Source organism: Lissotriton helveticus, chromosome 5_1 (assembly GCF_964261635.1).
Source record: "Lissotriton helveticus chromosome 5_1, aLisHel1.1, whole genome shotgun sequence".
NCBI classification, from domain to species: Eukaryota; Metazoa; Chordata; class Amphibia; order Caudata; family Salamandridae; genus Lissotriton; species Lissotriton helveticus.
In genome coordinates this window covers 1,729,833,583-1,729,856,478 of record NC_136065.1, presented here as the reverse complement: position 1 = coordinate 1,729,856,478, position 22,896 = coordinate 1,729,833,583, and the positions used below count along the sequence as shown (strand labels likewise).

The following is a 22,896-nucleotide window of genomic DNA, read 5'->3' as shown; positions in this document are numbered from 1 at the left end:
TGATCCATTTTATCCTTGGTACGTATACAGATTGGGGTACTCCAGAAAATTCACCTCCTTGCACATGCGACTGTTTTTCAACACAGGACACTTTGCATCTGGTTATGCTGTGTGAGCACTATTTGGTCCTGCGAAAAAAATTTCTTGTGCCCATTTTAAAACCTTTAAACTTCGTTCAGGTACGGCCAGCATTACTATATTTACAGATGTTGAACTCAGTGCCAGTCGCTTATGGCGTAGCCTGTTTTTTAGTAGCTGCCGCCAGACAGAAAAGAGTAAGAACTGCTGTACTATCAACCCATGGAAACTGATCGCTAATATATACTCTGGTGAAATTCATATACTGTTATCCTTAGGTGTTTCCTGTATCTATCAAATCGTTTTTTATTAATGTTCCTTATCCTTTGTTTTTAAGTAGGAATGCAATCAACCCTTACTATTGATTTAATTGTTTTTTATATAAAAAATAATCATTTTTCGTATTATGTACTGCTTTTATGGTTTTAATTAACCGAATAAAGTTTTTTGACTGACTGACTGACTACCTCTCGAAGTGGTGGTCTCACCCAGAAGTCCTTAGTCTCCCTGCCTGCAGTGCTTTTCCAAACTGGAGGTTCTCCATTGGAAACAACAGGACATCTGACCTCAAAACAGCACCTTGCACCCGGCCACCCTAGTGCTGCTGATTGTGCACCTTTGGTGCCAATTTATTTCCCCATTTGCCCTGAGCTTAAGTCCAGGAGCTTTGCTCCCACAACCTATTGCCCTGCTTGCCAGCAGCCACCAACAGGAGGCCCCTTATTCCCCCATTGCATAACATTGGGGGTCAACGCCCGGCCGCCCTAGTGCCGCTGATGGTGTAACAAGAGTGCATCCTTGACCCTTGTTCTAACCCCTGAACCCCAACTCCAAAGACAGATTACTTTCTTAAAAAACTATAACCATATTTTCCTCCATAGGATAGCATTGACGGTTTTTCGGTGAAAAAGTTTCGAAGTGTGGAGTTTTGAAACCTAAAGAAATTCTTTAAAATTGTGCGATTTAACAAAAACGCTTTTACTCACCTGTTTACAGGAAATGTCCCAGTGTTGCATCCAGGCATACAGCACTGGTAAGAAAAGTAATCCAAAAGTAACTTACCTGCTATTTTACTAAAAATCCCATTGAAGTCTATGTACTGTATTTACAAGTGATTGAGATCCAACATATGCGTATTCGTAATAAATCGCTTTGCCGGTTATTAGGCAAGCAATCACTTTAGGTTCTTGCGGTATCAATGAGCAATTCACGATCTCTAATGCAGTCCTAATGCAATACTATGCAGTTCAAAATGCAGTTTGTAATGTAGTACTAAGACAGTCCTTAATGCAAGAATCAGGCAGGTCGTAATGCAGGAATAATGCATTAAGTAATGCACAAATCAGGCAGTTCGTAATGCAATAATAATGCGGTAAGAAATGCAAGAATCAGGCAGTTCGTAACACAAGAATAAGGTGGTAAGTAATCTGCGCGATCAACTCAGATACCACTAGGCCCCAACAATAGAGACAATGGTCAGACACTTAAAAGGGCGGCCCGGTAAGGGCCGCTCGGGGACTCAGCGCATCTAACGCTGAGCAGTGGGAGAGAGCTTGGAGCACTCCTGTACGCTTTTACTCACCTGTTTACAGGAAATGTCCCAGTGTTGCATCCAGGCATACAGCACTGAGTAAGAAAAGTAATCCAAAAGTAACTTACCTGCTATTTTACTAAAAATCCCATTGAAGTCTATGTACTGTATTTACAAGTGATTGAGATCCAACATATGCGTATTCGTAATAAATCGCTTTGCCGGTTATTAGGCTAGCAATCACTTGTAGGTTCTTGCGGTATCAATGAGCAATTCACGATCTCTAATGCAGTCCTAATGCAATACTATGCAGTTCAAAATGCAGTTTGTAATGTAGTACTAAGACAGTCCTTAATGCAAGAATCAGGCAGGTCGTAATGCAGGAATAATGCATTAAGTAATGCACAAATCAGGCAGTTCGTAATGCAATAATAATGCGGTAAGAAATGCAAGAATCAGGCAGTTCGTAACACAAGAATAAGGTGGTAAGTAATCTGCACGGTCAACTCCGGTACCACTAGGCCCCAACAATAGAGACAATGGTCAGACACTTAAAAGGGCGGCCCGGTAAGGGCTGCTCGGGGACTCAGCGCATCTAACGCTGAGCAGTGGGAGAGAGCTTGGAGCACTCCTGTACTCCTCCCGCATGCCTCCCTAGGCCACACACGCATGCGACTCCCGACCGGAGTCCAAGCCTTACCTTGGGGATGCTCTGCCTCACCCTCTCCCTCCGCTTGTCGGACGTCCTGCTGGGCGATCCCAATCACGTTGCAGCTCTGTTGCTTGGCGACGCTGTAGCCGGGCGGGTTACGGCTCTGCCTTCTCCTTCGTTGGCGATCTTGGGCAGATTCCTTTGGACGAACAACGATCACGATCCCTTTCACCTTGTCGCTTCCTTAGCTTCAAGAAATCCTTTAGCAGGTTGCGGCTCAGGCCGGTGGTTGCGACATTTTCTCACAGCCTCAGTTACGATGACGGCTTGGGACACAAACAGCTATGCAGCAGTGTGGACGATGTTTCACGCTGCGGGGACAATTTTGGTCACAGGGCACCTCGTAAACAGCACCACGGACCACACAGCAATCTCAGGCCTAAAGAGCACATGCACACAGCGTCGCTGAAACACACTTCTTGGTTTCAAGTAGGCCTTTAACACATTGTGGCTCGGGCCGGCGGTGGCGATCTTTCCTCACAGCCGCCGTTATGATGACGGCTTGGGACACAAACAGCTATGCAGCAACGTGGACGACGATTCACCCTGCGGGGGCAATGCGGTCACAGGGCACCTCGTAAACAGTTCCACAGACCACACGGCAGTCTCAGGCGTGCAAAGAGCACATGCATACAGCGTCGCTAAGACACACTTGGAAACTTTTATGTTCCTGAGTTTCTACAACAGGGGACCAGCTCTCCTTGGGCCCTTGGAGACCAATTACTTCACAAAAAATCAATAATTGGGGGGGAAGGGATCACTTGTCCTGCGTAACCAGGGTTATTTTCAAATTTTTGTTCCTGTACCGATAAAAAACCCCTCATTCACGTACTTAGGATCGGTTGGCGGTATATCTTGTTTCTCCGCCTCACTTACTACGTGATAGCATCATCATAGGGTCAGTTGTTGTGCTTCCTCCACCAGGAGGTGAACTACTGGTTAGTACAGTAGTGATGAGAAACAGTTGGGATCAGTGCATTAAAGAAAAATGTTAAAAAAGCCTTGATAACCATAGAAAAGTGAATTTTATTGGATCTTGGCGTTAGGCTTATTAAAATAATATTGGCGTGCGTAGGAAGGGTAATTAGGGATCTTCTGCACTATTTTGTGTCCAGTAAAAAGGTCGACATGTTTCAGCTCTTGTTTGCCCAGGAGGGGTCAGGTGGGCTTTCTTCAGGGCCTAGGGATTATGAAAAAGTTGTGATTTACCTGTTTATTAACAAGGTTGGTCTAGGTATTGTGCCTGACCGGTAAGGAGGTCTGGTGGTACCTCGTTTGTTTTAACTCTAAAACATCATCAGGTTGCCAGGGGGAGGGGGTAGACCTGCTCCTCGGCGGTCATGCACTGCTTGTGCTTGCTCTTCCCCTCTGGACCCGAAATCAAACCAATTACTTCAGACACAGCACATAGCAAAGTCCTCTCAAGCAGGGGGACACAGCACACAGCAAAGTCCCTTATCCTCTCCTCCGTCAAATCAGCAAACTGCAGGCCAGCCCCAGAACACACAGCAAGGGCAGTCCTTCTCTTCAGTCTCTTCAGCTGTTCTTCTTTGGCAGAGGTTCCTCTTTACCACAAAGTAGTTTCAGTCCTTTTTCAATCTGGATTTCAGTCACGAGTTCAGGTGTTTCAGCTCTTACACTTGTACCCCTAAATGCCTTCGAAGTCTTTGTGTTCAGGTGGCTCTGGCCCCGGTCCAAACCAGACCTGGGTGTCTTTCTGCTAGTGCACACCCTCTTTCTTTGATAGTCAGGGTCTGGGGCCAGACGCTCAGCAGGAGGTGGAGCCATCCTTTTGTGGCAGCAACACAGCTCCCTTCACATCCAGGGGGCTACTCTTCTCCCCACGTCAAATGCAGGCAAGCCTGTTGCTGTCTCACCTTCTCTTCCCTGGGGTCAGGACACTTCCCAGACCCTGTCACATCCAAACCCGGATGGTCAATACACAAACCGGCAGAGGCACACAGGATGGTTTAAGGCCAGAAACCAGCCACTTTAAAAACGTGGCTTCTAAGCAAACAATTAAAAAACATCTTCACAAAAATATGTCATTAAATTCTGACTTCAGGCACCCTAAACTCCACCTCACCATCTTATGCCTATGGGTAGATATGCTGGAAACATGGGATACAGCATTCCCCATTCTTTCCTATGAGCAAGATGGCGTTGCATCAGTGAAAAATGAATTTGGTATTGTTTAACTGTTTCCATTTTGAGATCATGCAGAGACCATTGGAACGTTTGCTTCTCTTCCAGGGGATACTCATTAATAGTCATAAGCACTGAATTATCTCCGCCCATGAGCGGGAACCCGGAACACATAAACAATATACATATATATGTGTAAATATATCAAAAAGTACGTAGTACTAAACTAATTATACACATATACATGTATAATAACCATAATATGCAGCCTAACATATATGCATGGGCTAATAAAGCCAAACTTACACTTGTTCTGAAGCATGAAAATATGCTGTATATAAATGCAATAAACAGGCATGAGCCTAAAATGCATTTCATAACCATGAAAACCTTTTATTTTCATCAAAGAACCTGTTGTAAACAGTTATTAGCCTAAAAGGCTGCATATGAAAAAATGTCTGTGTACAGAAAATCAGACTGGCACCCTGCCTTTAAGGCCCCAGAGAATCTGCACACTTTGCCTTTAAGTCCTCCAGGAGAACTCTGTTCCCATCATGCACCACAGGTGACAGTTAGGTCAGTTCTTTTTTCCGGCTTGTTCTGTGAGGAACCTGGAACTTGAGCTCTGCTAGTTTAGCAGTTTTTTCTGTCAGAATTTGGTTTTTTCTTTTCTCTTTTGACAATTTACTACTCTGGTGGCGGTTTAGTACCTTTTTCTGACTAATCTGTTGGTGATTTTTTAGTCAGAATGCCACCTTTATTTTACAAATGTCCTTCCTGTGGGAAGATGATGTCAAAAACTGACCCACACTCTGTTTGTGTGGTTTGTCTTCCAGCTTCTCATAAGGTGGAAGATTGTTATCACTGCCTCAACCTTTCTAGTGGGACTTTAAGAGAAAGGGAGAAAATGAGGTTGCTGGGCCTTCTGGAGAGAGAAAGTCGTGGTGAGAAGGGTGCCAAGAGCTTGTTATCATCTGCCAAGCCCTCTTCTCAACACAAACGTCGAAGATCAGCTTCTCCTGAAGGTAGAACTAAGAAAAATCGACTCCAGGGAGCGTCGCCGTCAAAAAAGGTGCGCTCGACGTCGAGATCCAGATCGCCGTCAGCTTTGTCGGCGTCGAAGAGGGCTCCATCGACGTCGAGGACTTCACCGGTGAGGCAAGGTTCAGCGTCTCAACAGTCGCCGTCGAAATCTTTCTCGACGTCGAGACATGTGGTGTCGATTGCAGTAAGGACGACGTCGGGGGCGCAAGGTTCGACGTCGAAGGATCGTAAGAGATCGGCGTCCAAGCCCCCTAGCTTTGGGGCATGATGGTTGCAGTCGTCCAGTTCTTTGGAGAAGTCAGACATAAAAAGGTTGAACAGTGTCGCCGCAAGAACGCACCCCTGTTTTAACCCTTTTGTGGTCGGAATTTCTTTGGATAGATAGTTGCCGGCCCCCAATTTTATTTGGACCCAAGTGTCTGAATGCAGTAAGATCAATAAGTTGAAGAGCTTGGAGTCCACCTCCCACTTTGAAAGTTTTGACCACAATTTCTCTCTGTCTATGCTATCAAAAGCGGCCGAATAATCAATATAGCACGCATATAATGATTTTTTATTTTTAATGGTAGCATCTATCAGCAGGGAGAGGGCTAGAATGTTCGTTGAGGTCCCTAGATCTTTTTGGAATCCAGTTTGGTTGATAGGGATTAGTTTTTTATCTGATGCCCAGGAGGTTAGTTCTTCCAAGAGTAGCCCTGAAAAGTATTTTGCATCTATATCTATAAGGGCTATGAGTCTGTAGTTCTTAGCCTTGTTCTTATTGCCTTTTTTATAGATTGGAGCTAATATTGAGCCCCTCCAGGAGGATGGAAATTGTTCAGCCCTCCAGGAGTCAATAAAGAGCGGGAGTAATTGTTCAGCCCAATACTTTGGATCTTGTTTATAGATGATGGGAGGAATTCCATTTGGGCCTGGGGCTCCCTCCTTCCGTCCTTTCGCAATTCGTCCCTTCAGCTGCTCAATCGAACCTGGGAATTTGGTGTCCACAACTATAGGCTTTAAAGCCGTTGCGGTCGACTTACAGAATTCAGATTTTCGATGGCCTTTGCTTGGCTCTTCATCGTTAAAGTGTTTGAACTCTGATACTGCCTTACTGCTCGACCACACTACCACAAATAAAGAGCAAGGTTCTATCTAACTTTACCTCTGCCCACCTTTGGGTTTCACTGGACTCTGTACACACTAGACCTCACTTTGGTATAGTATATAAAGAGCCAGCTTCCTACATACATCTTGTGCCAATATCAGAAATGTGTGAACACTCCCTTTTTGTCAAACGGAAAACCACATATTCCATTGGTCACTGCAGTGTCCATCTTTGCAAACTGAGGCTCCAAATCAACATACATTAAAAAGCCTTACTCTCTTTATACGTGTTGCATATTAAAGCCTTTAATAGGCTGTTTAACAAGATAGTATTTGCAATAAGCCCAGACTAAGCATATTTTGTGGAAAAGTATTTGCTTGATTTATCAGTTTTTCATGCTAAATTGAAGTAATTCTGTACATACTGTGGTTGTTTTTTGCATAGTTTTTCCCACTCCTGCACACGTCTAGCTCAGGTATAATGGTGGTTGTATTCGAGCTATTGTAGGTGAACTTAGTAGGATGGTACCCACCCCTGGTTCGATTCTTGCACTGTCATAATGGTGGTAATTCTATACATATTGTACGTCTTGACACATTGGTGCAAAGTCCTTTTGTAATGCTAGTACTATTAAAGTATTGCTAAACATAGCACTTTTATAACACGATCTCTACTTCAATCTGAATTATCAGCCTGTAATATTAGTCTGCCATTATGCATGCACTGGTCTCGGTAAATGTATCTAAGGCTAAGGCAGATAGACTCATGGTTGATCTCAGTACACATTTAAACGAAATGTCCTTCTTCTCAAATCGTGTGTGCAAGTACGCTGGTAGCAAAAGAACTAGTGGGGGCAAGGGACCAATATGTATGGATGGTTATTGTTCTGGGACAATATATCCCGCTTCTGACCACTGATTTCTCTATCACTGAAATTGTGATTAATATATATTTTATTTTATTATTTATTTTTTTATTGGACTTATACATTTTTAGTGTTCACAACCAACTTGAAATGTAACTTTAGTACATGGTGGAGGGATACGTTTCTTGCATTACATGGTGAGATGTTAACATTTGTCATTAGTACACTATTAAGAACTCTAGTCATTGGCAACACGTCACAGAGCATTACAGTGAAGCATAGCTTATTATTATTACATACCCATTAATCACTGACATCAGATATCGATTCTTCCTGCGGGGGTTTGCATATATTGCCTCGGAATGCATTCCATTTACCCCACACCCTTGACCATTTCTTGGGGCACCCTCTATGCATGTAAACTGCTTTCACCCAACATTGCACTGTCCATATCACATCCACATTGTAGGTAGGTGGGAGTCAGCCCCGTAGCCCAAAGCTGGGCTATGTTACATTTGCAATTACCATCCCCAGCGCCGCCCAGTCCTGTGTCCTCCGGTTTAGATCTGTGGGCTCCCAGATATTAAGAAGACACGTTTTTCGTTCTGGCAGGACAGTGGCTCCACCAATGTGCGTGATTGTGTTCATGGCCGCCTCCCAGTAGGGTGTGATCCTTGGACAATCCCATAAAATGTGATAGAACGTACCCGGTAGGCCTCATTGTCTCAAGCAGAGGGGTATGGGCGATCGACCTAGTTGGTGCATTGTAATACGCATGTAGTATATGTGATGAAGGATTTTTAGTTGTACTAATTTGAGTTTGGAGGAGATCGCAACTTACCGCGGAGACGCGAGTGCCTCCTGCCAGTCTGTTTCATCCAGTTCTCCAACGTCTGATTGCCACTGTTCCCGTAGGTCCGGTTAATTGTTTGTTATTTTTCGGTAGGTTTGGGAGATGTTCTTTTTCCACATGTAGTCAGTAAGGAGTCTATTCTCTAACGGTGAGCCCTCTGGTAGCTGCGTACCTGGTGGGATAACTCCCATAAGTGCATGCCTGATCTGCATGTATCGGAATGTTTCCGTTGGCACCAGACCATACATGTCTCTTAGCTGAGCGAAAGCAATGACTTCCCCTCTTCTTTCACAGTTCTCCTATCTTGGAGACACCTATGATGTCCCAGTGTCTGAATACCTTGGTGTTGTGTAGTTTGCCTAGCCGCCGAGTTTCCCAGAGTGTCGTAGCCTGCGTTAAAATTCCCTCCCATCCTAATGCTCGCTGTGCAAAGTGTCATATCCGAACAGTGTGTGCTGTCGGACCCGTGAGGGTATTCTTCCTTGAATTATTGCACAGGGCACCCATAATGTGCTCAGCCGGAAGGGTATATCTGCCCATGCGGAAAGCTGGTTCCTCCTGAGAGGCAACTAGTCATTGGTTTATGACAATAAGCTGCAAGGCCCAGTAGTACAGTTTTATATTAGGCAAGGCGATTCCCCCGTCATACCCGCCCCGTACCAGTTTGTGCATTGCTACACGAGCGGGCTTTCCATCACATAGCATCACATAGAAGATTGGTGACTTCAGCATCAATCGCTTTGAAGCATGTGGGGGGAACCGGGAAAGGGGTGTTTTGCAGGGCGTATAAGAATCTGGGTAGTGCCATTATTTTGAAGAGCATAACACAAGATGATGGACGGAATGTTGCACAATGGCAAAACATTCACCCCCAGTCACAGATCTGGGTTTAATCCATCGTTATTTTGCTCAACAAGCCACCCCAGTTCAGACATGGCCATATGCAAATCAGTCTTGACCCTGTGCCTCATGGGAACAGTCCAGCCCGAATTGCCAAGCCATGTCTTTCCTGGACCGGAATCAAGCATCCGAGGACCGGTTTCTGGCTATCAGCCGTCTTCAGCCAGGATAGCTTGACTCCAGTGGCCTAGTTAGCACGGGACCCACGTCTGGGCATACCCTTCCCACATAGGGTGAACAGCAAAACACACAAGAATGTATGACATTGTTCTGCATTCTGTCCATCAATTGCTGTTTTTGCATTTGTTGCCTCGAGTGGGATGGGTATGCTCAGACGTGAGTCCCATGCTCTCCACACTACTGGAGTCAAGCTTTCCTGGCTGATGACGGCTGATAGCCAGAAACCGCTCCTAGGATGCTTGATTCCGGTCCAGGAAAGACATGGCTTAGCAGTTCGGGCTGGACTGTTCCCATGAGGCACAGGGTCAAGGCTGATTTGCATATGGCCATGTCTGAACTGGGGTGGTGTGGAGTGCAAAAAAACGATGGCTTTAGGCCCAGATCTCTGTACTGGGGTGAATGTATGACATTGTTCTGCATTCTGTCCATCAATTGTTGTTTTTGCAATCATTTTGAAGAGGGCTGCTCTTCCCAGTAATGTCAGTGGTAACGATCTCCAATGTTTTACATCACGGCGAAAACTTTTTACTGGTTCCATGAGGTCTTCCGCAATGAAATGTGCGGGCATTGGTGTGATACTTAACCCGAGGTACCTAAATCCACTGGTCGCAATTTGCAGTTCACATCCCGGCGGGAGCCTCTGAAGGGTGCCATGGAATACATACAAGTGTGATTTTGTCCAGTTTATAGTGAATAAACATTTGACTGTATTTCAAATCTCATGCACTTTTCTTTTTGTTTTAGACACCCTAGAGTTTGTGATGAAAACTGGGAAAACTCAAAAATTTGCTGTTCAGAAAGCATTGTCGGATGCATTTCAGAAGATACTATTAGTGGTTTTAGGTGAGAATCAAAAAGGATTAAAACATGGTTGCAAATGGGTTTAAAAATGCAGCATTTCATGTTAAGACTTGGGAACAGTATCCCTTAAGTTATACTATCTCTACCTGTACCTCTAGATATGTATAACGGCATGGCTGAACTGAGTGAAATGAACTAGATCACATTCCTAGTATGTGAATATGGCAGGTACTTGGTCGTAGTACAAAATAAGGTAAAACAATTGTGATACTTTCTTCAGCTGAGTAGTAGTATTAAAATTAGTACTTCTGAAACATCTGTAAGACAAATGTTCTCAGTATGTCAAATTCTCTGAATGTTTGGACAGTATGATGTGATGCTGTGGGAGCTGCTGCCTGGTCATCATACAGGCATCCACCTGTAAAAATGGTCACGTCGAACAGTTTCTTTTCTTACAGCTTCAGCACAAGTGGGAGACTAACAGGGCGGAATTTTCCAAACTGTGAGGGCTATTGTGAAAGTTCTGCAAAAAGAACAATTGATGGACAGAATGCAGAACAATGTCAAACATTCACCCCAGTACAGAGATCTGGCCCTAAATCCATAGTTTTTTTGCTCACCATGTCATTCCAGTTAGGACCCACCCACATGCAAATCAGTCTTGACCCTGCGCCCAATGGCAACAGTCCAGCCCGCACTGCCAGGCCTGGTCCTCCCTGGACTGGAAACAAGCATCCTAGGACCTGTTTCGGGGTTTCACCCCTCTTCAGCCAGGATAGCATGACTCCAGCTGCATGGAGAGTACGGGACCCACGTTTGGGCATACACGTCCCACTCGGGGTGACCAATGCAAAAAAAAACATTGATTGACAGAATGCAGAACAATGGCATACATTCACCCCAGTACAGAGATCTGGGACTAAATCCATAGTTCTTAGGTCTCGCGTCAGCGTAAAAGACCTATTGTTGCCAGCTTGCCGGGAATGTTGGACAGGGGATGGGCACGCGCTTCCCCTTGGCGATTTCATCGCCTGTACGCGCACGTCCAGCACGGCGCCGTGCACATCCCCTGTCCCACATTCAGAGCAAGTCAGCCTTTCGAAATCGTGTGCACACGCATACAGAGACAGACACACACACATACACACGCACAGCTACACACATGCACACGCACGCACACACACACGCACGCACCCACCCACCCACCCACCACCACCACTCACTGGCTCATACACACACAGCCACGCACGCACCCACCCCCACCACTCACACACACGCGCGCGCACACAAACACACACACATATCCCCCCCTCCACTCACCGGGCTCTTTAGCTACAGGCTCCTCACTCTCCTGGTGTTTTCACCGCCGCCTCACCACACGCAGGGCTTCCCTCACGCCTGGGAGCCCCGCGTCACTGCTGCTCTCCGTGGGCCGGGCTTCCGCAAAAAGTGGAAGTCCCGCCCCACGACGTGACGCTCCCGAACTTCCGGTTTTAGCCAGCCAGAAGGTGAGACTGCAACTACGCAGGGAGCAGCTCAGACTACGAAGATATTTATTTATCCTGCCATTTGTGAGACAGTGATGACACCAGGGTTTAATTTTCTCTGTTGACTTCAGGGTACCGGTGCCACTACTGCCGTTTTCACCATAATCGCAACAATACTTGTGAAGGGGGGAGGGAGGGAGTTCCAGCCCCGACCCATACAATTCTTCGCCTCATTGCCAGTACTGCCGTTTTCACCATAATCGCAACCATACTTGTGAAGAGTGGCGGAGGGGGGGGGATCAGTTCCAGCCCCGACCCATACAATTGTTGGCCTTGGTGCCAAAACTGCCGATAACAACCTCAACAGTCTAACACAAAAAGCAACCGGTTTGATCTGGCCCTACCCCAGCTCACAAAGAGGGCTTGCAGGTACCAAACCCGTAGGTGGAATTCGGGGCACTCTGGGGCCCGGGCAGAAGGTGCACTTACTGTCCTAACATACTCCGAGGCCCAGCCTTGCTGCGGCTGAATGCCCCCCAGAGCTGGCAGCAGGTCCTGCGGGACCGCCAGGGACTGCTGGCGTGCGGAACAACCCCCATCTCCCCCCCCCCATACCCCCCATCCTCTCTCAGATCTGTAATAACCATTTAATACTCTGCCCAGAATCACCAGATGTTGTTCGATCTAAACATTATTCCCCGGCTCCAACGTTTTGAACACAGGGCCCCTCCGCTCCTGCATCCAACCACCAAATACCAAGCCAGTGCTCCCGCAGCAGCCCCCCCACTTCGCCGCACCCCGCCGGCACCTACCCTCTAGAGCCAACCTTGCATGCCCAACCACGCTCCAAGCTCCTGACAAAGCACCACAAGACCCATCCTCCCTAACTCCAGGGTGCGCACCTTCCCACACATATCTCCTGCAATCCTGTCTCCCTCCGTGCCCAGCAAGCCCACCACGAATTGCAAACTTCCACCACCAGGCCAGCACCAACACTCCAGCCCCTCCACGTCCTTTAGCCCCACATGTTATTATTTTGCAAATCCTACTCTAAACTACACTCTATACTACTCACTTACATGCAGCACAATTCCACTTTATATATACACTCTCTCCTGCCACTTATACACATGCACGCCCTCCCCTCCAGCGACCATGTATCCTGCATGTGTAGCTAAAGCCGGGCCGCTGCTTGGATTCGCCTTCACTGTGGGCAGCCAAGGGAGCACAAACCACCCTGGCAGCAACACAGCCTGTAACATGCAGGAGAGCAAACAAACCAGCCTCAAACCGGACACACTGCCAGGGGAGACAACAACTATAGAGTCTGCAGGCTGCATCCCGTGCCTAGGGTACACTGACGGAGACTGCACCTTTGCCAATACCACCCTCAGCATGCCAGGGTACCCTCCTGTGGACTGCCCCTTAGGCACGCTGCACCACCCTCAGCATACCAGGGTACCCTCCTGCGGACTGCCCCTTAGGCACATTGCGCCACCCCCAGCATGCCAGGGTACCCTCCTGCGGACTGCCCATAGCAAGCCTATGCCACCCTCAGCATGCAAGGGCACCCTCCTTGAGATGCCCCTTAGCCAGCCTATGCTACCCTTAGCATGCCAGGGCACCCTACTGCAGACTGCCCCTAGGGCACACCGTGCAACCCTCAGCATGCCAAGGTACCCTCCTGCAGACTATACCACCCTCGGCATTCCTTCCTGCCAGTCTGCACATCCAGGGTCCGCAACTGGTGCCCACCTCCAGGTCATCCGCAGCATTCCCAGGTTACCCCGAGTGAATGTGTAGGGCAGTGAGGCTTTCCTGCCCCTCACTGCCTGGGGGGAGGGGGGAATGAGAGATACACTGCTCCTCACTGCCCGGGGGGGCATGAGAGATACACTGCCCCTCACTGCCCTCGGGGGCTAGGTGCATGAGAGAGACTGCCACTCACTGCCCTGGGGGGCATGAGAGAGACACTGTAGGGCAGTTAGGCTTTCCTGCCCCTCACTGCCCTCGGGGGCGGGTAGCATGAGTGAGAAATTGCAGGGCAGTGAGTGAGTCTTTCCTGCCCCTCATTACCCCCACGGGGCAGAGAGCTTGAGACACTGCAGGGCATTGAGCGTTCCTGCCCCTCACTGCCCTGGGGGGTAGGGGTAACGGGAGAGACACTGCAGGGCAGTGAGGTTTTCCTGCCACTCGCTGCCCTCGGGGCTTGGTGCATCCTCTCACCCCCTCACAGCCCCTCACCCTCACAACCCCTCACCCTCACACACCCTCACACACCCTCTCCCTCTCCCACCATAACACACCCTCTCCCTCACCCTCACACCCCTTCACCCTCACACACCCTCCCACCCCTCACACCCCCTCACCCTCACACCCCCTCACACACCTCTCACACACCTCTCACCCTCACACCCCCTCACACCCCCTCACCCTCACACCCCCACACCCTAACACCCCCACACCCTAACACCCCCACACCCTAACACCCCCGCCCCTCTCACACCCCCTCACCCTCACACACCCCCACACCCCCTCACCCTCACACCCCCACACACTCACACACTCACACACCCCCTCACCATCACACACCCCCTCACCGTCACCCCCCCTCAACCTCACACCCCCTCACACTCATACACCCCCTCACACTCACACCCCCTCACACTCACACCCCCTCACACTCCCTCACTTACCCTCACACCCATCACCCTAACACCCCCTCAGACCCCCTCACCCATCCTCACACCCTTTCACCCTCACACACCCTCACTCACACACCCTCACCCACCCTCACACCCTCACTCACCCTCCCACCCTCACTCACCCTCACACACCCTCACACACCCTCACACACCCTCACCCCCCTCACCCTCACACACCATCACCCTCAAACACCCTTACCCTCACACACCTTCACTCACCCTCACACACACTCACACACCCTCACCAGCATAGCATAACAAAACATAGCATAGCATAACAAAACACAGCATACCATAGCATAACATAAAAAGCATAGGATAGCAAAACATAACATAGGATAACAAAACAAAGCATAGCAAAAAACAACAATGCATAGCATAGCAAAACACAAAAAAACATAGCATTACAAAACATAGCATAACAAAACAAAGCATAGCATAACATAAAGCATAGCAAAACAAAACAGCATATTATAACAAAGCATAACATAACAACAAAACAAAGCATAGCATAACAAAACAAAGCATAGCGTAACAAAACGTAGCATAGCATAACAAAACACAACAAAACATAGCATACATAACAAAACATAGCATAGCAAAGCATAGCAAAACATAACAAAACACAACATAACATAACATAACATAACATATAATAGCATAACAAAACACAACATAGCATAGCATAACAAAACAAAACTTAGTATAGCATAACAAAACAAAGCTTAGCATAGAATAACAAAACAAAGCATAGCATAACAAAACATAGCATAGCAAAACAAAGCATAGCATAATAAACTACAACAAAACATAGCATATCATAACAAAACATAGCATATCGTAAAAAACATAGCATAGCATAACAAAGCATAGCAAAACAGCGAAGCATAACAAAACAGCAGCATAGCATAACAAAACACAGCATAGCATAGCATAACAAATCAAAGCATAGGATAGCAAAACATAGCATAGCATAACAAAGCATAGGATAGCAAACCAAAACATAGCATAACATAACATAGCAAAACGCAACAAAACATAGCATAGCCCAACAAAACAAAACATAGCATACATAATAAAACATAGCATAGCAAAGCATAGCAAAACATAGCGTAGCATAGCATAACACAACAAAACATAGCATAGCATAACAAAACACAACGGAGTATAGCATAACAAAACAAAGCTTAGCATAGCATAAAAAACATAACATAGTATAGCATAACAAAGCATAGCACAGCATAACAAAACAAAGCACAGCATAGCATAGCAAAACACAACATAGTATAGCATAACAAAACCAAGCTTAATATAGCATAAAACAAATCATAGCATAGCATAAAAGAAGCATTGCATAACAAAACATAGCAAAACAAAGCACAGCATAATAAAACACAACAAAACATAGCATAGCATAACAAAACACAACATAGCATAACAAAGCATAGGATAGCAAAACTAAACATAGCATAGCATAACAAAACATAGCATAACATAAAACATAGCATAACAAAACACAACACATAGCATAACAAAACATAGCAAAACACAACAAAACATAGCAAGGCTTAACAAAACATAGCATAGCAAAACAAAACATAGCTTAGCATAGCAAAACAGCATAGCATACCAAACACAACAAATCTTAGCATAGCATAGCATAACAAAACAAAGCATAGCATAGCATAACAAAACATAGCATAGCAAAACAAAGCATAGCATAATAAACTACAACAAAACATAGCATATCATAACAAAACATAGCATATCATAACAAAACATACCATAGCATATCAAAGCATAGCATAGCAAAGCAGCATAGCATAACAAAACAGCAGCATAGCATAACAATACACAGCATAGCATAGTATAACAAATCAAAGCATAGGATAGCAAAACATAGCATAACAACGCATAGGATAGCAAAACCAAAACATAGCATAACAAAACATAGCAAAATGCAACAAAACATAGCATAGCCTAACCAACACAACAAAACATAGCATACATAACACAGCGTAGCATAGCAAAGCATAGCAAAACATAGCATAAGAAAACACACCAAAACATAGCTTAGCGTGACAAAACACAACATAGTATAGCATAACAAAACAAAGCTTAGCATAGCCTAGCATAACAAAACACAACATAGTATAGCATAACAAAACAAAGCTTAGCATAACAAAACATAGCAAAACAAAGCATAGCATAATACATCACAACAAAACATAGCATAGCATAACAAAATACAACATAGCATAACAAAACACAACATAGCATAACAAAACAAAGCATAGGATAGCAAAACTAAACATAGCATAGCATAACAAAACATAGCATAACATAACAAAACATAGCTTAACACAACACAACATAGCATAGCAAAACAAAACATATAATAGCATAGCAAAACAGCATAGCATACCAAACACAACAAAACATAGCATAGAAAAACATAGCATAGGAAAACAAAGCATAGCATAATAACACACAGCAAAACATAGCATATCATATCATAACAAAACATAGAATAGCATAACAAAACATAGCATACATATTAAAACATAGCATAGCAAAGCATAGCAAAACATAGCATAGCATAACAAACCACAACAAAACATAGCATAACAAAACACAACATAGTATAGCATAACAAAACAAAGCTTGGCATAGCATAACAAAACAAAGCATAACAAAACAAAGCATAGCATAACACAATATAGCAAAACAAAGCATAGCATAATAAACCACAACAAAACATAGCATAGCATAACGAAACACAACAAAACATAGCATAGCATAACAAAACAAATCATAGGATAGCAAAACAAAACAAAACATAGCATAGCATAGCATAACAAAACATAGCATAACATAACAAAACATAGCAAAACAAAACAACACATAGCATAACAAAACATAGCAAAACACAACAAAACATAGCATAGCTTAACAAAACACACAAAACACAGCATAACAAAACAAAACCTATAATAGCATTGCAAAACATAGCATAGCATACCAAACACAACAAAACATAGCATAAAAAACATAGCATAGGAAAACAAAGCATAGCATAATAGCACACAACAAAACAGCATATCATAACAAAGCATAGCAAAACATAGCATAGCATAACAAAACATAGCATAGCATAACAAAACATAGCATAGCATAACAAAACACAGCATAGCATAACAAATCAAAGCATAGGATAGCAAAACATAGCATAACAAAACAAAACATAGGATAGCAAAACTAAACATAGCATAGCATACAGCATCACTCAGCACCACCACAGCATCACTCAGGGGCACTACAACATCACTATGCGCTACCACAGCATCACTGAATGCCACAGCATCACTCGTTCGCCATCACAATATCACTCAGCGCCACCACAGCATCAATCTGTGCAACCATTCAACAACAACTGGTTCAAATATGTTCTCTCAATGTTTCAAGCTTTATTACAAATGTAACAAAAAGATGTTAATATTTCACTTCTGTTCTTGGATTTTCGTCACAATAAAATACACTGAACATAATCTTCACAAAAGTTATTTACAAAAGTTTCAGCTAATGCCATTATAAATTACAATAACTTTTATTTAAGTATTCATTATGGCTATAGGTGTCACATTTGCGAGAGTTACAACTATTGGCATTGTAAATGAGAAAGCTATTAATTTCGCTATTTTCCAAAACATAAATATAAAATTTGTCATTTACAACACCAATAGCTCAAACTATCCTAATGCGAGACCTATTGCATTGCAAATGCTTTTTTTTTTGCTCACCATGCCATTCCAGTTTGGACCCAGCCACATGCAAATCAGTCTTGACCCTGCGCCCAATGGGAACTGTCCCGCCCGAACAGCCAGGCCAGGTACTCTCTGGACTGGAAACAAGCATCTTAGACCGGTCAAGACTCAAGACTGATTTGCAAATGGCTGGGTCTAAACTAGGGTGGCAAGGTGAGCAAAAGAACAATGAATTTAACCCAGATCTTTTAACTGGGGGAGAATGTTTGCATTGTCATCATTCCGACCATCATTTGTTTGCTGTAACACTTTTCGCCCTAAGTGGGATGGGTATGCCCAGACGTGGGTCCCTTGCTCACTGTGCCACTGGATTCAAGCTAGCCTGGCTGAGGAAGGGTGACATACTCTGAAACCGGTCCCAGAATTCTTGTTTCCGGTCCAGGGAGGACGTTGCTTGGTAGTTCGGCCTGGACTCTTCCCATGAGGCACAAGGTCAAGAATGATTTGCATATGGCTTGGTCTAAACTGGGATGGCATGGTGAGCAAAAGAACCATGGATTTAACCAAGATCTTTTGACTAAGGGAGAATGTTTGCATTGTCAGCCTTTCCATCCATCATTTGTTTATTGTGAAAGTTCTTCCAAAGCTGGTGAAGAGCGAAATCTTGGTTCAAAGAACCATCTTTTTTTTGCAGATCTGATGACCTAAGTGTTGGTTTTTAGTGGATTTCTAGGTTCATAATTCCCTGGGCCTCTCTGTACTGACAAGAATGTATAACAAGCATTTGAAATGCAATAGGTCTTGCATTCACATGAGTTTGGCTATTGGCATTGTAAATGACAATACCTTTTATGTTTTGAGTTTTAAAACATAAATAACAGGCATTGTCATTTAGAATACTAAGAGCTTAAACCCTCGCAAATGCGAGCCCTATTGCATTGCAATAAAGGGCCTTCTCGACCGCTTGTTAGATTGTAAATATCAGAGGAAGAGACTGGCCTGCGACGTCTTCAAAGTAGTGATAAATAATGCAGTGTAAAAAATATGTAAGTTTTGTAAATTACACAGACACAAAGTGTAAAGTGAGTTACATATGAACCGAGCTATAATCACTAACAAAGTGCTCCAACATCTTTCGCTCTGTGATTACACTCTTGCATCTCAGCAGGAAGACCAGGGAAGGGGGGAGCTATTTCCTGCCCTCTCCGTGATTTCAGTGTGCAGTGTGGCATTGCGTACTGGTGGTATTGGTGATGGTCCTCAAACTTCGATTTGGTCTGCCGCTTGGTGGCCTGGTATCTGCGGTCCCCTTCCTGTGACAATGGCCAAAAATCTTGGAGTCATTTTTGATGAAGGCCTGTCTTTTGACGCACGGGTGAACCGCACAGTTAGCACCCGCATCTATATTCTTAAAATTCTGAAGAAAGTGCTGCCGTACATTTCCTCGAAGCTACATCGGCCCATCATCATTGCACTAGTGACCTCTCGGTTAGACTATTGTAATGCATAAACCTTAATGTCAGCATAGGCTCTCTGAATAAGCTTTCAGGTGGTGCAAGACGCTGCGGCTAGGCTTATTCTGAACATCCCTAAACACCAGTCCGTTAGGGAAGAAATTTGTACCCTGAATTGGCTTCCGATCAGGAAGCATATCACCTTTAAGGCTTGGAACTTGGTGTACAAAGTTATGCATGGTACAGGTGCATCTCATCTCAAAACCTTGCTCCATTGGTACACTCCAGGTAGAACCTTGAGATCTACTACCCGGAGTAAACCTGTTTCTCCTAGATTTCGTAGGTCCAAATGGGGTGGCCGCTCACTTTCTGTGGCGGCCGCTAAGCTCTGGACCTTTTTGCCCCCCTTTATTTCCGTTGCAAATTCACTCAAGTCCATTAGGAAGATGTTAAAGAAATGGCTCTTTGCCTCTTAGCTGGTTGGTGCTAGTCTTTCTTTCGTCTTGCCCAGCGCCTTGATACTGTCTGGTTTTAGTGAGCTATATTAATATTTATCCTATCCTATGGTGGCCGTATTTGTGGTGTTGGTTTTGGTGGTGGTGGTATTGGTGATGCTATTGGTGGTGGTGGTGGTGGTATTGGTATTGGTGGTTTTGGTGGTGGTGGTATTGGTGATGCTATTGGTGGTACTGGTGGTGGTATTGGTATTGCTGGTGGTATTGGTGGTGGTACTGGTGGTATTGGTATTAGTGGTATTCATATTGGTGGTGGTGGTGTTGGTGGTGCTATTGGTGATATTGGTGGTGGTGGTGGTATGGGTGGTGGTATTGTTATTGCTGTTGGTGGTACTGGTGGTATTGGTATTAGTGGTGGTGATATTGGTGGTGGCGGTATTGGTGGTGGTGTTTGTGGTATTGATGGCGGTGGTATTGGTGGTGGTATTGGTATTGTGGGTGGTGGTATTGGTGATACTATTGGCGGTGGTATTGATGGTTGTATTGGTGGTGGTGGTATTGATGGTGATATTGGTGGGCATATTGGTAATGCTATTGGTGGTATCAGTGATGATATTGGTTGTGGTGGTATGGGTGATAGTGGTATTGGTGGTGATGGTATATGGTAGTGGTATTGGTGGGGGTATTGGTATTGATGGGGTGGTATTTGGTAATGGTATTGGTGAGGGTATTTCTATTGGTGGTGGTAATGGTTGTATTGGTGGTGGTGGTATTGGTAGTTGTATAGATGGTGGTGGTGGTATTGCTATTACTGGTGGTGCTGGTATTGGTGGTACTGGTATTGGTGGTGGTGGTATTGGTAGTATTGATGGTGGTATTTGTGGAATTGTTGATGGTGGTATTAGTGGTGGTATTGGCGGTGCTGGTGGTGGTATTTGTGATCCTATTGGTGGCATCGGTGATGGTATTGGTGGTATTGGTATTGGTGGTGGTATTGGTGGTGGTGGTATGTGTGGTGGTATTGGTGGTGGTGGTTTTGGGGATTTTGGTTATGCTGTTGGTAATGGTGGTGGTATTGGTGATTTTGGTGATGCTATTTGTGGTACTGGTGGTGGTATTGGTGCTGGTGGTATTGGTGGTGGTAGTGGTATTGTTGTTTGTGGTGGTATTGGTGTCCATATTGGTGGTACTGGTGGTGGTATTGATCATGCTATTGGTGGTATGGGTGATGGTGGTATTGGTGGTGGTGTTATTGGTGAGGGTACTGGTGGTATTTGTGGTATTGGTGGCGGTGGTATTGGTGGTGTTGGTATTTGTGGTATTGATGGTGGTGGTATTGGTGGTGGTGCTATTGGTGGTGCTATTTGTGATATTGGTGGTGGTATTGGTATAGCTGGTGGTATTAGTGGTGGTACTGGTGGTATTGGTATTAGTGGTATTCATATTGGTGGTGTTGATATTGGTGGTGGTGGTGTTGGTGGTGCTATTGGTGATATTGGTGGTGGTGGTATAGGTGGTGGTATTGGTATTGCTGTTGGTGGTATTGGTGGTATTGGTATTAGTGGTGGTGGAGGTATTGGTGGTGGTATTGGTGGTGGTATTTGTGGTATTGATGGTGGTAATGGTGGTGGTGGTATTGGTATTATGGGTGGTGGTATTGGTAATACTATTGGTGGTGGTATTGATGGTGGTTGTATTGGTGGTGGTGGTATTGATGGTGATATTGGTGGGCGTATTGGTGATGCTATTGGTGGTATCAGTGACGATATTGGTTGTGGTGGTATGGGTGATATTAGTGGTATTGGTGGTGATGGTATATGGTAGTGGTATTGGTGGGGGTATTGGTATTGATGGGGTGGTATTGGGTAGTGGTATTGGTGGTGGTAATGGTTGTATTGGCGGTGGTATTGGTAGTTCTTTTGATGGTGGTATTGGTGGTGGTGGTGGTATTGCTATTACTGGTTGTACTGGAATTGGTGGTGGTGGTATTGGTAGTATTGATGGTGGTATTTGTGGAATTGTTGATGGTGGTATTAGTGGTGGTATTGCGGTGCTGGTGGTGGTATTTGTGATGCTATTGGTGGTATCGGTGATGGTATTGGTGGTATTGGTATTGGTATTGATGGTGGTATTGGTGGTGGTATGTGTGGTGGTATTGGTGGTTTTGGTGATTTTGTTTATGCTGTTGGTACTGGTGGTGGTATTGGTGATGCTATTTGTGGTACTGGTGGTGGTATTGGTGCTGGTGGTATTGGTGGTGGTAGTGGTATTGTTGTTTGTGGTGGTATTGGTGCCCATATTGGTGGTACCGGTGGTGGTATTGGTCATGCTATTGGTGGTATGGGTGATGGTGGTATTGGTGGTGGTGGTATTGGTGGTGGTGGTATTGGTGAGGGTACTGGTGGTATTGGTGGCGGTGGTATTGGTGGTGGTGGTATTTGTGGTATTGATGGTGGTGGTATTGGTGGTGGTTTTGGAATTGGTGGTGATGGTGGTGGTATTGGTGCTGGTGGTATTGGTGATGCTATTGGTGGTACTGGTGGTGGTATTGGTGATGGCGATATTGGTGGTGGTGATATTGGTGGTGGTGGTATTGGTGGTGGTATTGGTGGTTTTGATGGTGGTGGTATTTGTTGTTTTGGTGGTGGTATTAGTGATGCTATTGGTGGTGGTGGTATGGGTGGTGGTATTGGTGATGGTGGTATATGGTAGTGATATTGGTGGGCGTATTGGTATTGATGGTGGTATTGGTGGTGGTGGTACTGGTTGTATTGGTGGTGATATTGGTTGTATTGTTGGAGGTGATATTGGTGGTGGTGGTATTGGTGGTGGTAT

General features: G+C 45.1%; 1 protein-coding gene across 3 annotated transcripts in view; it reads left to right on the top strand.

Moving 5' to 3' along the window:
- RDM1 (RAD52 motif containing 1) overlaps positions 1–22,896 on the top strand; it is a 740,716-nt gene that overhangs the window by 291,871 nt on the left and 425,949 nt on the right. For all 3 annotated transcript variants that reach the window (XM_078645000.1, XM_078645001.1, XM_078645002.1), the window contains exon 5: positions 10,140–10,238. In XM_078645000.1, the coding sequence (XP_078501126.1) occupies positions 10,140–10,238 (99 nt within the window). The remainder of the gene's footprint in view (positions 1–10,139; positions 10,239–22,896) is intronic.